A 16,410-nucleotide genomic window follows, 5' to 3' on the forward strand; every position below is an offset into this window, starting at 1 on the left:
GCTTCACAGACCCGGTCACCGCTGCAGAAGTGCTCACGTGGCTGTCCATGGCCATAGACTCTCGGGAGCTTCCTCCTCTTTGCGTCCATCCCGCCCTTATTGCCACAAGGCCTCCAGAGCCCCAGAGAGAGAGAGCTGAGCTCTCATCATGGTCGCTTGTGATGATCTCTGGAGAAAGAGGTGCCGTGAGTCCTAAGTCACCTAACCTAGTACTAAGGCTAGTAGGTCAGCCATGAGGCCAGTATCTAAGAATCTTCTGGCTTTCAGCTCATACACCCTATAAGAATACTGGTTGTATTCAGGGTTTGGGTGCGGGTGGGGTGGGGGGTTGATTGTGTGTTTTAATAAAATGGCTTCTACTTTGAATTACAAAAATAATACTCACTTTTAAACTGTGGTACTCAGCATAGGAAGGAGCTTAATTATCCATTTTGTAAAGTTTTTTAGCAGGTGGTATTTTTCTTTTAAATGAGGGGAAAAGAATAAAATTGGAAGTCAAAAACTAATTTTAATGAATAAGAAACTGAATGTGGGGTAACTTGTGAATGAATTATTAAGATACCACAGCAGAGTTAATAGCAATATTAAGATCTATTAAATCCAGACCCTAGCACAGCAAAGTTCATAGCGGTGTTAAGATCTATTCAGTCCAAGCCCTTATTACATCAGGAATTGGCAAACTGTGGCCAGCGGGCCAAATCTGGCCTGGGGCCTATTTTTGTAAAAGTGGAACACGGCCATGCCCGCTTATATATGTACTGTCCGTGGCTCCTTTCCCATTACAGTGACAGAGTCAAGTACCTTCGACAGAAACCTGTGGCCCCACAGAGCCTGGAATATTTACCGTCTGGCCCTTTACAGGAAAAAAAGGCCCTGTTTATACCGAATGGCCCTCTGCCACTCACATAATACTTTATATCAACAAAACCACTTGTGTGCCAGCTGTTCGTGCCCGGGGGGCAGACGCTGGGAGTGGTAACAGTTGCTCCTTTGTCATGGCAAAGACATATGATGCTGTACCCTAAATATAGAAGTAAGCCCCACACGGCAATGTATACAAATGCAGCACTAGAAAAGAAAACCCGCTCAGGCCTTGGGTCACAGGGAGCTAACTCAGCACGGAAGGGGGAGTGACATTCACTCAAACAGTGATTTCATTTTAAAATAATTAATTTTAGCTGTAAGCTCTTTTGAGGCCATGATAATAAGTCATTTAAATCGTAGATTCTTTGAAAGATGCTCCCTGTTTTTTAGAAATATTTCAAGTGCAAATCCTCCAATCAAAATTTTAAGGATATCACAAAAATTTGGGTTTATGATTTCTTTTAAAGAGTTAAATCCCTTATGTCTAATATCTAGTCAAGTTCAGGTTCCATATGAGCCATAAGGCCAGATTTATGAAATAGAGGATATTGGTGTAAGGGTGCCCTTTTTGGTGGGGGGGGGGGGGAGGGAGAGTTGAAGCACTTGATTTGGGATTTAATTTAAGCATATCTTCTTTCTTCTTTTCTCTCAAAAGAGTGTCTTAAAATAACTGATTTGTAAAGTGAGAAATGTAGCACATGCTTGGTGTATGGTAAAGCAGGTGTCTTTAACCCCACGTATAGAGGCAAAAACTGAGTTACGAAAAGGTAAACAGTTTATTAAAATTAAGCCAATATGGTTTGAATTCATGTCTCCTGATTATTGCGGCTTATAGACCATATTTCAGATTTCTCTGGACTAGATGTTTTTAAAGAAACATTTGAATCTTCCTTCTTTAAGATAGACCCTGCACTAAGCCTTCAAATGCAAGTAAGGCTTTCTTTTGAAAAGCACTTGGTGTGTTGAAAGGGATTACTTACAGATGCAGAGAAAATAGCCTAAGATAGACTCTGCTCAGAGTTTTCCAGAGTGACTGTAGAATTCTAGAATGTTAGCACTAGAAGGACCTCAGAGATCATTTCATTAATCATGTTATACAGATGAGCAAGCTAAAACCCCCCCTCCCTGGTCCTGAGTCCTTCTGCCATATTTTTCTCCACACGTTGCTGCTTTCAGTTATCTATCTATCTATTTATTTATTTATTTACTTACTTATTTATGCAAATAATCGTTCATACATACATAACAGTGAGGAAAGCAATGTATTTGGAATCACACGTGCCAAACCCACCATTTGTCGGCCATGTGACCCTGGGCAAGTCCATTCACTTTATCTGAGCCTTATTTTTCTAACCCACAAAACCAAGGTGTGGAGTCTCCACCCGGTAGATGGGTTGTCGTGGTGATCGGGTGGTGTACACGAAAGTCCTCTCTGTCAGCCAGACATCTTCCAAATGAGCTCCCAGTCGCTCCGAAGGATGCGGGCGGTGGTGACGGTGGTTAATAATAATAGCATCCGCCATTTACTGAACCATCCGTGAATAATGAATTTTATTTTTAAAAAATCCTTTGTTCAAAACAATTTTATTAAAGAATATAGACTATTTTGAATCATTTCAAATTTCTTTTATGATAAAAGTAATCACTCTTAGGAAATAGTCAAAGCCCATTTCAGTTTGCTCAGAGGACTGGTTAACCGTGCACTCCTTTTTCTCTTCCAGCATTACCCAAGGAGTATCAGAAGATAGGAAAGGCTCTGCAGAGCTTAGCAACAGTGTTTAGTTCCAGCGGTTATCAAGGTACGTCTGTGTCTATCTGTCTTGGGGCCATAAGTGTCTCGCAGACCAGCCACCCCTCCAGCCTCTTGTAGGCAGACAGAGGCTCCGCAGTGAAGGGCCCTTGTCACCGACACTTAAATTGGCTGGGCTGCTCCACTCAGGACTCCTGCAACCTCACTTCATTGCTTCTGAGAAGAGTGGAGGGTTGTTACACTATGTATTTTCTTGCTGGCCTTCTTCGCCTTTCTTTGTGCTCAGGCACAGCTCTTGCGCTCGAACGGGCAGCTGTGATACGTCAGCCTCCGCCCTGGCTCTCATCTCCCCGCCAAACTCAGAAGTCCAGTCTTCCTGTTACAAAGGCCAGAATTCACCAACGCGGTTTGGAGGGAAAATTTGACTAAGTAACAAATTCACGTTGCTTTCTGTCTCTCCGCAGCTTAGAATTATTTTCAACTTGTCCCACGTTGTAGATCTTACCTGTGGTTTTTCGAATTCATTGTACGGTTACATTGCCCACACTTGCGAGAACAAGCCAGCTATTTCCCCTTATGTTTTGGTTTGCTTTTGCTTAGTTTGCCCTGTGGAGCAGGTAGGGAGTCCAGGTATCTATCAGGTGAGTGGCAGTTCTTAAATCTGAGTGTGTCCCATCACTTACAGAAATGATAGAATTGGTACTTCGGCCGAGTTCTGTATCCCAATTCCTAGGGAAGATAGGTCTTTGGATGTCAGTGTCTGAGTCTCTTCAGGGACGAGAAATTAGTCTCTCACCAAAATGTATGGGGGCTGCTGTGTATGAATATTTCTTTTTGGCCTGGCTGAATTGTGTCTTATAATCCCAACTTTCAGATTGATGGGAGCGTTGAAGATTAGTTAATCGGGCCCCCTCTTTCAAGATGAGGAACGTAGGCCTGGAAAGATAAGCTTCTGGCCAGGGTGCCACGGGGTTGATGCAGAGGCCAAGTCTAGGACCACATCCACTGCTTGGGTGCCGGCAAGACCCTGAGAGCACGCTCATCTTTGTGGTTCTGTAGTGCGTTGATGGGATGAGAGCTTTTGTTCTGAAGTCGCTGGACCCCGACCGTGCGCTCACATGTCAGAGCTCACCCGAGTCTGCGCCTTCCTTAAGCCTCACCTGAGAGCTGGGTGTCTTCCGGCCCCGCCCTCACTTCCCTCCGTCACCTCTTCCTGCACACAACCCGTGTGGGGGAACTGGCCCTGCACTTGGGGCTCCCCAGGCTCTAGTCCCTCACAGCGCACATGCAGCGCCTCCCGTCCCCCCGGGGCTCCTCTGCCTGTGGAGGGCTCCCTCTTCCACCCGCGTGGCAGGCTCAGCCCTTTCTGATTTTAGTTCATTTGGATTTCTTCATTCCTACAGTGCTTCAGTGACTCGAAGGGCAAGTGTGACTTTTGAGTTTATGTGATATTATTACGTTGAGAGCAGCAGTCTTACAGGTGTCCCCATCCAAGCTAGAATGGAACCGCTCCAAGATTAGATTTTTAAGCCCAACGATGATCCTTCCAATAGCTTCCAAGTTTGTATCATACGTGGACCCATATTTGAGGTCTTTCGTCCCTTGAAGTCACGTATAAAACTTAAAAATCATTCAGAGCTAGATCACAGAATGTGTAAACGGCAGTTCACTCACTGGTTCTCCTGGTCGATGCTGGGAAAGACACATCACTCCTCTTCACTAAATGTGATATTTATAGAGGGTGCAGATAATTTGAACCAAAAGTCTTGGAAAGGGGGAAACAGAAGACATTCGGTAATCTGAGAAATGGTTCCTAAAGATCTTCTTTGGTAACTTTATAAAATCTTCCCATATATTTCTCGTTCTGTATGTACATTTTAGTGGAGTCTGTGTACCTTCAAAATGACCAGCTTCTCTCCAGCGTTTTGTCTTCTGTAATTTCAGCCTGAAGCGACCTAGAAGAAAGGAGGGATAGAGGGGGCTGCAGGGGGGCAGTAGAGTGAGGCCCCGACAATATCAGGACATCCTAGAGGGGAGGAGACAGTAAGAGATGACCTTCTCCACGGCGCCCACCTGTGTATTCCCTTCCGAACCACAAACCACACTCAGAGAAGCACTGTTTGCTTTCTCCATGTTTCTGTGCTTAACACTGTCCTCAGTGCATTATCAAATACTCCGGTTGCAAGTGGCACTTTGCCAACTATTAAAAGTACTCAATGTAATACGCTTTGTGTTGAATATCATTCACCTTACTAAAGATCTTGTTTTTAAAGAACTTTTCAAGACTGGCCTCTGACCTTTCAAGGCAAATGAAGGTCAGCAGAGTTGAGTTCTGTGTCTCATCACGTGTTCCTTTGCCCACACGTGCTGGCTTCTTGGGGCAGCGCTGCACTCTTTGATCTTGAAGTAATTCAGATGATTCCAGTTCCTGAGAACATCTTGGATTATGTTAACTATAACTTTCCACACTCCCTTTAAGAATACATGAACTAATTACTGGAACAACACAGAGATCGTTAGCATGGCCTTTGCACAGATCTGTGAGGCGCTTCATATCCTTATGGATTATCATGGAAAAACAACTGATAAAAATATTTAAATGGTTATCTTTGGGGGAGAAGAGGAACGGGTACAGAAGCTAGACCTCTAGACCTCTAGCTTTATCTTGTTTCGTAGATTCGACTTTGGAACGATGTGAATGTTTTACATTTATTTTTATATTTGTTGTTTTACTTTTATTATTAGAAAACAAATTTAAATGAAAATGTAAAAAAAAAAAAAAATTCCTAAAAAGCAAAAGCAAAATGAATCATTGGATGCATCAAGAGGAGGGCATAACCATGTAGAGAATTACTTCAGATCACCTTAAAACAACAAATTTTGATTATATGTCCCTAGTAGCAGGTGTCTTAAAGCCAAAACAGACTTCAAAAATCTCGTTTTTCAGTAATCATGTAGTTAGCATAAAATGTTGGTATTGTTTTTCTAAAGCCTCTAAAACTATTTTACGTACTGTGGGGGAAAGCAAATACGTAATTCTTTTACTGTTGTTAGGAGCCAAGTTTTAAAAGAGAGAAACATAAAGATCAAAAGTTTTAAAACCCATTATGAAAAATCCTGTAGTCCTAAATTTGAGTTGGAAATGTCAATATGAGTTCATTACGATTTCCCTGTTTTTAAAAAAATGCAGCTTTCCTCACGCTGCACGTTGAAAAGGCCCCGAAATATCCAATCCAGGAGTGAGAAGCGCCTCTAGCGCCACCCACAGGGGGATTTCTGAACACTGCGCTCCACCCACATGAACCAGAGCTCCCAGCAGAAAGAACTCAGATGCCAGTTTGAAGAGCCTTCCGCTGGCCTGTAAAGAGAAAATTTGAGCATTAGTGCAAGTAATACTTTCTGTGAAGTGAAGCTTATCGAGTACGTTTAAATCCAGATTTCAGTGCTTTTTTAAAAAGTTGATCTCCGTTACCTTTAGGGGACTGGTTAGGGAATCAACTCATTATTCTGAAAATGGTAAAGAGAAGGAAGCATTTAATGTGCTTTTTCTCGTCCAGTACCTCACGGTAAGCAGATAGCTGATAAAGGAAGGTTCCTTTTTATAGAAGTGCTTCAGATCGAGAAAGAGTAATCGAAGCGGAAAAGCAACAGTTTACAAACCTTTCCTCAAATAAAAGACCGAGACTGTACAGGGAACCGAGGACTGTGTTATCCCCACAGAGACAGTCAGCAGAACCCAGACTGTAGGTAGCAAGACAAGTACCCGGTTTCTTCAACACCCGAAAAAGAAATTTGCAAGAAAACAAAAAGGAGGGAGGAGAAAGAGCCTATAGACAGAAGAAACACTTAGGCTCTCGGCCACCTGGATGTTCTTTGCTTCCTGAAAGCAGCCACCTTGATTTCGGACATCAGGGAGCTGCACACCGCCTGGATAATTTATGTCAGGAACAGTTTGTCTTTTCTGCAGTGTGGTGTTGGTATCGTCCTTGCTTTTTGAAGTGTCCTTATCTTTTAGGTAAAAATTATGAGTGAACTGTTATATGGCCAGCGAAAGAGGGAGGTAAGGAGTGGATGGTACAGGTGAAAAAACACTGGCCATGAGCTGTTCATTGGGAAGCCAGGTGACGGGTAGATAGCAACTCATTACACTATCCTCTGGTTTTGAAACGTTTAGGATTTTCTAGAATAAAATTTTTAAAATAAATGAAGTGAAAATACAACTCATGACCACTGATGTCGCATAATGATTTTCAGGCGAAACGGATCTCAATGCTGCAATAACAGAAGCAGGAAAGACTTACGAAGAAATTGCCGGTCTTGTGGCAGAACAGGTATCCACTGAGACATGCGATTCCAGTAAAGATTTCATGCTGTCGAATCCACATATTTAACCTATTTTAAAACAAACTTCGCAAATAGATGTCCTTCTCTTTTCTATCCCTGTGTATCTTTGTTAATGGTATTCGGTAGTAGTTTTTCTTTGGTTAAGCAAAAGTGCTTGATGAATGTATCTTCAGGAGATCTAAAGGAGAGTTACAGAGAGGGAAGGAGGCAAACCATTAGAGACTCTTAAATACAGAGAACAAACTGAGGATTGATGGGGGGTGGGGGGGAGGGGAAAGTGGGTGATGGGCATTAAGGAAGGCACCTGTTGGGATGAGCACTGGGTGTTGTATGGAAACCAATTTGACAATAAATTATATAAATAAATAAAAAGAAAAAAAACTAAAGGAGTACCTTCCAGTGTCGATAGCTCGGATCCATCCTTCACCAACAGGGGGTTGGAACATTATAGCAAGAACACTGTTCAAGTCACTGTTTGGACCCTTAGTCCGTCTGAGCCTTGCTTCACTCAGCTGGTAAATGGTGACGGAGAGCCTGCCTCGTAAGGATCTCAGCAGTCAGCAGCTCACGAGGAGAACATACCTGCTGTGGCCCCTGGGAAAGGCAGGTCTTTGTAACAGCCACGTGGCTTTTATTGGGGTCTTCAGTGGCCCAACTTCAGTTCTTTTGTATAGACAACAGATCATAAATTCCCTAATGAGGAATAACCATGTATGTTGTTTCAAATCCCTAAATTAAAAAAAAAAGTTTTTAGGTCAGTTCCTGAGATATATCCTTGTGCACGCACATTCATGTTGGTCATTGACTACGTCTGCTTGTTATAAAGAGATTAATTTTTAGAACTGTGCATAACATAACTATTAAAAATTATAATTCAAAAAAATTGAAAAATTTTAGGTTGCCACTTAAGGTGATTGCCAGATTTTTAATTATATTTTACATTCTCTGCTAAAATTGAAACATTGATTACATCTTATTTGCTCATATATAAACGGACAGTATTAACTAGCTTTTTTCCCCCATAATGTTATATTTTGAGCCACCTCAAAGTAGCTGATTTTACCAACCAACCTAAAAATTATCTGATGTTCTATCATTTTCTCTTCAATCTACAACTGAGAGTGTAATAGCCTTGGAGGGTTGTTTTCTTACAGGAAAACTAGGCTGAATGCATAGCCCTTGACCATAGTAACTACTACCTGGGGGCTTGGCCGATACAGCCCTCAGGTATGGCTGTTTTCTTGTCCTCCGTTGCCTGGATTTCTCTGCCAGTAATAACCAAATCTGTGTCTTGTTACAGCCAAAGAAGGATCTCCATTTCCTCATGGAATGCAATCATGAATATAAAGGTTTCCTTGGCTGCTTCCCTGATATTATTGGCGCCCATAAGGTAATTTGATCGCAGAAGATGACACGGGTGAATCTGGCTGCCACTCACGGCCACCTGCGCGGTCCCCGTCTGTCAGCACAGCCCTGAGTCAGGAGGGGCTTTCCGAAATAAGCTGGAAACTGCTCGGTCTGTTTAAATAGTGAGGTCCCCGTAACACGTTTAGATCATGGGGAGTTTCTAGTTTTTTGGATTCTATAAAAAATAATTTTGAGGAAACAAAAATATGAAAAACGCTCCTTCATGCACATGCTTAGGTCAAGTATCAAACAAAATAATCCTGCTGTTTGAAGTTGAAGACAATGTTAGGAATACCGCTTTCCCTTTGTGAGACCCCTGTAAGCTGCTTGGGCAAGTCCTCTGAGATCCTTCCCTATTGATATGAAATAAGATGTTCTGTCCCTGGGCCTGATGAAGGGCTTCCTGACTAAAACTTCAATGGTCAACGTCAATTTTACATTTTTAGGGTAATAAGAAGGAAACTGTGTAGTTCCCATCGTAAAGGTATTTTTAAACTGAACTTAGAAATGTTTTAGGGTGTCCTCACATTTTGATTCTGGTTAATTTTTCTCTGTTTCAGATTCTACGTTATTTCAGAACGTGGACTTATTTTATCCACTCTAGTACTTCTCTAGGGTATTGTGATGTACTTGGGTTTGTTAGGAAAATCTCCACAGAGGGCTGGTCTGTGACCCTAACAGTCCTGGCACGAGGCCCCGTTAGCCTTTGACTTTGACAACGGAAGTGTCAGGAGGGGGTGGCGTAGGTAAACAGGAAGCTTTGTGCAACTTCAGGTCTTTTCACACAAAACTCAGAACGTTCTCTTTACAACCCACCCGTCGCCGGACACTTCGGTGTTGCCACATCTTGGCTGTTGTGGGTAACACTGCAGTGATCCTGACGGTACAGTTATCGCTCTGAGACCATGTTTTCATTTTCTTCAGATACGCGCCCAGAAGTAGAATTGCTGGGAGAGTAGACCTTAAAAATGCTCATCATAAGGGGGCGGGAAAAAAAAAGCTTGTGACCGCGTGAGGTGAGGGATGTTAATAGCACCGTGGTAATCGTTTTGCAATATATACGTACGTCAGCTCCTACAATGTTGTGTGTCAATTATAAATAAAACTGAGAGGAAATTAAAATAAAAATCTCAAAAAAACAAAAAAACAAAAAAACACCCCAGCTCAGAAGGGTTAGCTTGTTGTAGGGATTTGTGCCAGCACTTAAGGGTTTTGGGCATGGAGCCTGATGTATGCGCGAGTGTGAAGTTTTTCCTTCCAGACAGCTCTAATGAGCTCTCTGATGGTCCTGGAGTGGGAAACGTTTGGCAGCTTTCACATTAATCTGAAATCGGTACAGCGCTCCTCGCAGAAACCAGAGTAAAGCTGGTGACCCGCCGCTCCAGGACAGAAGAGGGGGAGAGGCCCCGGGCGCATGCGCTCGTCCATGTCCCTGATCAAACGACTTTGCAAACTGCTAATGCCTCTTTCCCTCTTCCATACCACTCTTGTCCTGGCCCTGACTCTGGCTCACAAGTACTACAGAAATAAGAGCGCTGTTTGGTTTTCTATTCTGTCGTGGCGTTAAACAGTCCCATTTTAGCTTAGTTCTATATTTCAAGAACAGCAACCTTTTTGCTTCCAAGCGACTTACGGGAAGTTACAGTTAGGTGCTTTCCTGTGTTCTTATTTTGTGGGGACATTTTTTTCTTGTCGAGTAGCCAGTCAGGTAGAGAATATGTTGGCACTGTTCTATTTTAGATTAATGGCTAATCCTTTTAGCTCTGTTTCATTCATACTCTTGCATTTGTATTTCACAGGCAGCGATAGAAAAAGTGAAAGAAAGTGACAAACTGGTGGCAACTAGTAAGATCACCCCACAGGACAAACAGAACATGGTGAAGCGAGTTGGTACCATGTCTTACGCGTTGCAAGGTAAGAGAGAGGTTCGTGCACAGCTAGCGGAGATTTTCACCCCCCACCCCCACCCCCACCCCCCAGCAAATCTGCTGTTCTTGCTGGAGAGAAATCCAAACGTGAACCACAGCTAGTAGGTACCTAAGAGCTGATTTAAAGTATTCTCATAAGCCCGTTGTTTGCAGGATCCCAGTGTTAATGAAGATTTGTAATATTTATTTATTCTTTTGCACATTTCCGTGACATAACTATGGACGACAGCCTGATCAAACCTGTACATTTTTATTATCTCTTAGAGACAGTGAAAATTACTTTTATAACCCTTAATATTAGCTCCTTTCGTAACACTGTGTGAGATTCCCAAATTCAGCTTTCAGCACTTTGTAACCTCTGTCCCCCGGGACGCTAGAATGTAAAGGGAGATTGGACAGAGCGTTTTCAGCAAAGTTTGACTGTTAATAAAAAGAAGATATTAGTTAATTTTTATAGATTTGAGTGCTTTCCAGCAGAGAGGAGCCGTGAACGGATTTTTCCTGTTTTGATGGACGGGTAGAACAGGGGTAAGCAAAGGAGAAAGGGGAAGGATGTTCTAGTTGGAACAAAAGCGCACAAAAGAATGGGACAAGATTCTCTCCTCTTGGCCTCCGGGCAGAAAGTATACCTGCAGGTTGTTGGGGAGTAAGTGTGGTGATTGTGCAGGGCCTGGAGAGCCAGGCCGAAGAGCCTAGACTTGACGTGGGCGTTAGGAAGCCACTAGAGGTTTGATGTTGGGGGCCAAGGGGGTCCACTGCTCCGGGAGAGGGTGGGAGACACTGAAGGGGGCAGACGTCAGGAAGCCCACAGAGAAGACCACTGCTTCTGCAGTCTGAGAGTTTGAGGGGCTGAAAAAGACGTGGTGCTCAGAGAAGAGAAGGGCCCATTTACAGACTTTGCCAGGAAACACCCCTCGGGGCTAGGGAACTAGTGGGACAAAGAGAAGAATGTCTGGAAGATATCCAGAACTAGGGCAACTAGAGGCAGAAATGGGAAAGCCTGAGTGAAGATTTGGCTTTTGAAGGGTTTGCAATGGGAAATTTGTTTTGAACTTGTGTTTGAAGTTACCCAGATAGATCAACGAGAAGCTTCGCATGACTCCAGCTAACACGAAACTCAGAACAGTTCCCTTTTTGTAGGAATTGGTGCCAGCAGCTGGCTTTCTGGGCACAGAGAACAAGGGGACATGCAAGGTGGAGGTGTGAGAAGTCCCCTCCAGAGTTGGTGATGGGGTGGGGGTGGCGCCGAGAGGCCAATTTCAACAAGGGAGTCATTTGTGAATCGATGGATTCAGCAAAGATAAAGAACGGGCGTCAAGTCCTCTCGCCTGGTAAGACGCCGAGTTCCGAGAGCCCTGGTGCTCAGGGCAGTGAAGCTCCGTTACAGAAGAGGGTTTCTCTGTGTCTCATCCGTCTGCACAGCTGTTCCAGGGCGCCCCAAGAAACCTGCCCAGGCAGTGGCCGCGCGAGGGGGAACAGGGCAGGACCCACGAGGCGCCTTGCTAGGTCCTCCATAACGTGATGCTCTCAGCTGCACTGTTGTCCGCAGAGAACAACCACCAAGTCAGCCTTCTGCTCGATCGGTTCTGTTGGGACAGTAGTCCACACGTGCGTGACCGTGTCAGGCTTCTTAGTATCTAACACGTAAATCCACAAAACTCATCTCTCTGCCGGAAAGTATTGTTTGCCATCAACTGCTCAGATTTTCTAGCCTCTGTATAAAGCGATTTGTCAAGAACTGCCCCTGCCCTGAAGCCAAGCAGGTTAAATCCAGTTGATGACGGATCACAACCCAGCAGAGAAACTAGGTGTTGTCTGTTGAAGGTCAGGTGTACTGATTGATGTCTTGGGTTTGGTTGTAGCTGAGATGAATCACTTCCATAGCAACCGGATCTATGACTACAACAGCGTCATCCGCCTGTACCTGGAACAGCAAGTGCAGTTCTACGAAACAGTAAGTTGGCCGCCGGCCCCAGGCCCTTTGCACACGCGCGCGCGCGCATACACACACACACACACACACACACACACACAGGATTTGTGGTCACTTAACTTTGACCCTACAGAGTTAACCTGTTTGTATTTTTTAATCCTAAGTATTAAACCAAAGGAGGTTAATTATTGGGTGTGTTTTTTAAAACCCTTTTAATTATATCTGCCTTTTCCTTTTTGAATGATACAGCATTAGAAAAGGTTTCTCTTCAGGAAGAAGGAGTACTGGAGGCTGGTTGTGAGGCCCCCATAAGTCCTTTCTGGGAGGTTCCCCACCCCCGCAGCCTCTCTGTGCCTAGGGAACAGGGAAGGGGAAGGGGCACCACAGGCGGCCTGTGGGAATGACGTCTCCCTGTGCACCGAAGGAACTTCAGAAAGAAAACAAGCGAGAGAAAGAAGCCCCAAATGTTTTCATTTAGGAAACTGCAACAGAAATGTAAACTCTTATACTCTGCATAGTAATTTTATCGTTGACCAGGGTGTCCAGTCAGTAAAGAACCTGGCGTGTAAGTGGAAACTCAGACGTCGCAAGACGAGTCCTGTCGCTGCGTGATTGACTGTGTGTGTTGGCTGCCCGTTTCTTACTCAGTTTTCCACTGTTTCCTTGGTATTATCTCATGTATGTTCAGGATGGTGGTAGGCAGGCCCCAAACTCCCGTCCACGCACGTGTCCTCTCTGGGCGAGACAGCGCCGAAAATGTCTGTCTCCAACAGACTCTTGAAAGGAAGCTGTGATCGGTGTGCTGTCCGTGTGTTGCGAATTGCGTGTCAGAAGCGGCTGGTTTTGGCGCTGAGTCTCTAGAAAGAATTCCCTTCCGCCTTCGTATCCTCTGCAGCGTGGTTCCTGGGCTCTCCGGCTGCACGCTCCGTGTTAACCGGTGCCGCTGTAAGGTTGCTTCTCATCATGTGTTGGAATCGCAGATTGCATTTGTTCTACGTGAGAAAAGAAGTGAAGGCAAATTGCTGAAATTCTGATAATGTTGATTTGTTCAGTAATCTGAAGCCCAAGTGAGGTGTAATTATCAATGACCTTGTGACTCAAAGTAGAAACCCGTGCATTCAATCACCGTCCTTGTTAGATGCAACAAGTTTTATGAGAAAGTAACCCTTAAGTTGTAAAACGCGCATATTTGTTCACGGAGCAAACATTTATTGAGTACCTATCATACACCAAGCACGTATTCCAGATACTTAGGCTCCAAGAATGGCGAAGACATCTGTGTCCTCAAGGACCGGGTGGTCTCCTTGGGGGCAGGGTAGACACATGATCTCCTCCGCAACACGGCACTGGCCGTAACGGTGCACCTGTGTGCTGTCTCCACGTTGGCGGCCCAGCAGCAGGCGGGATCAGAGAGGCGTGCTCAGCATCGGGGCCTCAGGAGTCCGTGGTGTCCAGCAAGGCAGGGGGATCTGGGCGAGCCTGAAACCCTCTCTCTCTGCCTCACTGGAGGCAGAAGTGAGTAGCCTGGCAGTGTGGCTCCCCAGGGAGGAAGGGGCCGTGCTGGGAAGAAGCGGCACCCTCTGGGCTCTCAGGGGGTCTCTCTGGCTGCCTGGTGCTGGAAGAGACTAGAAGCCTAGCCCAGCTAAAGTATTTGTTTTTAAAAAATGTTTTTAATGTTTATTTTTGAGAGAGAGAGAGACACAGAGTGTGAGTGGGGGAGGGGCAGAGAGCGAGGGAGACACAGAATCCGAAGCAGCTCCAGGCTCCGAGCTGTCAGCACAGAGCCCGACGCGGGGCTCGAACCCACAAGCCATGATGAGATCATGACCTGGACACTCAACCGACTGAGCCGCCCAGGTGCCCCTCAGCTGGAGTATTTGTAATGTTTTACTCATAAGAGATGGAAATAGTAGAATACTATGAATTCGTAACAGGAGTGATCTCTCAGGGTTGTTTCGTTTTTCACCAGATTGCAGAGAAGCTGAGGCAGGCCCTCGGCCGCTTCCCGGTGATGTAGGACAGAACGGCACACGAAGCGAACTCCCAAGTGTTCTTCTGACCTGGGGCAACGCGATGTGATGTTTTTCCCCTGTCATCAAAATCAAAAAGGAAGGAAAGAAAACCAAAAAGAAATAGAGTGGCAAAAAACTGCACCTACTTTATTAACCAACTGAAACGCACCGGTTACTTAGGGATAGTCTTGTTTTGTTCATTTCCACATCCGTTATTAAAACGATGGAAATCGTCTCTATTTTTGGAAAGTACTTAAAGTTATCAGAATTTTGAACAGAAAATTAGGGGATTCCCCCCACCGATATTTTACATAAAAATGTAATTTTTACATCACCCACGATCTTCTGGTTCTACCCAATGTCAGGTAATTACTAATTGCTTTCTTAAAAATATGAAGTATGCCAGAATAAAAAATATATATGTTTGTATATTTTTATAACTCTTTTCAGTCCTTTGGGATTCCTGTCTATTTAGGAAAACCTACATGCCTTTCACTGACATATTTATGACTCGGGCGCTCATGTCTTCGGGAGAGAGGAAGCAAAGAGGGGCTCCTGGGGCGGCCGGCCCCCTCGCGTACGGCTCGGTGGTGGCCCGTGGTCCCATCAGAGCACGCGCCTGGGCAGAAACTGAGGATCAGATTGACGTGTACCCACTTCCCTCAGGACCATTTCGAGTGTCCCCTCCTTGGGGAGGGCTCGCTCTCCTGGCGCTCCCTTCCTCAGCTTGGTTAGGGCACGGTTCTTGCCAGAAAGACTATGTTGAGAAAGTTGGGGATGTTTCTAAAATCATCTGACCCGGCTCCTCTGCTCCCAGTGGTGGAGCCGCCCTGCGGACTCCCGTGCTCGGGAGCGAGTGCTCGGGTGGGGGTGGGGGGGAACACACCTTCTCCCCCAGAACTTTCACCTCGAATCTGAGCCGACGGTGGCTCAGTCCGGCCGCATGAGAAACGTGTGAGAGCGTGATTTGCCACTTGATTTGGATGGCAGACTAGCGGGCCAAGGGTATTCTCTGGAAAAAATGAAAACACAGCTTAGTAGACCTCTCCGTCCGCACCACATCGAAAAGTCTGGGGACCCATAAGGGTGACAACCTGAACAATACACAGTAACCCCCGGAGCTTTTATGTTTAAGGAGTACAGCGTGAAAGTCTCCCTGACTGCATCCCTAAACTTCAGACAGAATTTTGCTGATCACTAGGACTCCAGTTAATGGCATAAAGCAAAACATAATCTTTCTCGACTGTCAGCTTTAAATCTGAACACTCACAGACACTATGTTCCTCCTGCAGACGAGCATGTCTGTCCTCCACAGTTGCCTTACTGCGTTATCTCCACTGCTTTCGTTCTCCTGACCTGATGATCCTAGTATAGAAAATGAAAGTTTTGGGCCAGCACAAATGAAATGAAACCAAAAAATAAGTAGAAGAGGAGATCAAATGAACATGAATATGAGAATTTCTTGTTCCTTAATATCACGGGTTTTGTTAATGTTTTATAAGTAATTTTCCCTATTTGATTTTTCTTTTATAAAATCTCATAGAACAATGTTTATGATACAGCCATTTAATATATGTACAAATTGTAAAGAATATGTATAAATGTTTTACACAAATGTAAGAGCATGTAGAAGCCAACATATAAATAAATTGTTGAAAACTGTACAGTAAATTCTGAAAGCACATTTTCAAAACACTTTGGTGTTTGTGTGATTTTTTTTTTTTTTTTTTTTTTTTTGATAATTGCTTCTTGCTTCCAGCTGCTGAAAATAGTCCAGGGAATGAATTTGTCCCCAAAACTTAATTCTCCCAATAGGAAGTGATCATTTAATTCTTTAAGTCAGAGTTATCAGTCCTAGAAGCATGTCCTAATCACCAGAGAGCTGTAAAAAACAGATACTGATGCCCAGTGTATCTGGGTTCTGCAGAGAAACCGCCTACAGAGCGTGTGTGTGTGAGTTCCCTAAGCGACGTTTGCACTTTGTGATATCTTATAACTTAATTCTGTGGTATGGAAATCTTATGTTACATGATAAGGAATAAGAGGAAAGAAATCAGGTACTTGCTTTACGCATACACAGGTATTCACACAAAAGAAAGAGAAAAGATGACCATTGAAATCCTTCTGTCGGGCACCCAGCAGTGGCAGGGTTAGGGTCAGCCTCGGTGAGTG

The 16,410-nt window shown here is 44.4% G+C and overlaps 1 protein-coding gene across 9 annotated transcripts in view; it reads left to right on the forward strand.

Moving 5' to 3' along the window:
• Nucleotides 1–15,933, forward strand: part of LOC102972920 (palmitoyltransferase ZDHHC14) — a 532,612-nt gene extending 516,679 nt beyond the window's left edge. For all 9 annotated transcript variants that reach the window (XM_042987395.1, XM_042987396.1, XM_042987398.1 and 6 more), the window contains 6 exons: nt 2,586–2,663; nt 6,869–6,945; nt 8,259–8,348; nt 10,165–10,279; nt 12,156–12,247; nt 14,196–15,933. In XM_042987395.1, coding sequence (XP_042843329.1) covers nt 2,586–2,663; nt 6,869–6,945; nt 8,259–8,348; nt 10,165–10,279; nt 12,156–12,247; nt 14,196–14,243 — 500 coding nt within the window. In that variant the 3' untranslated portion in view covers nt 14,244–15,933. The remainder of the gene's footprint in view (nt 1–2,585; nt 2,664–6,868; nt 6,946–8,258; nt 8,349–10,164; nt 10,280–12,155; nt 12,248–14,195) is intronic.
• Nucleotides 15,934–16,410: the final 477 nt, after the last annotated feature.

The sequence above is a fragment of the Panthera tigris genome, chromosome B2, assembly GCF_018350195.1.
Source record: "Panthera tigris isolate Pti1 chromosome B2, P.tigris_Pti1_mat1.1, whole genome shotgun sequence".
Taxonomy (NCBI): domain Eukaryota; kingdom Metazoa; phylum Chordata; class Mammalia; order Carnivora; family Felidae; genus Panthera; species Panthera tigris.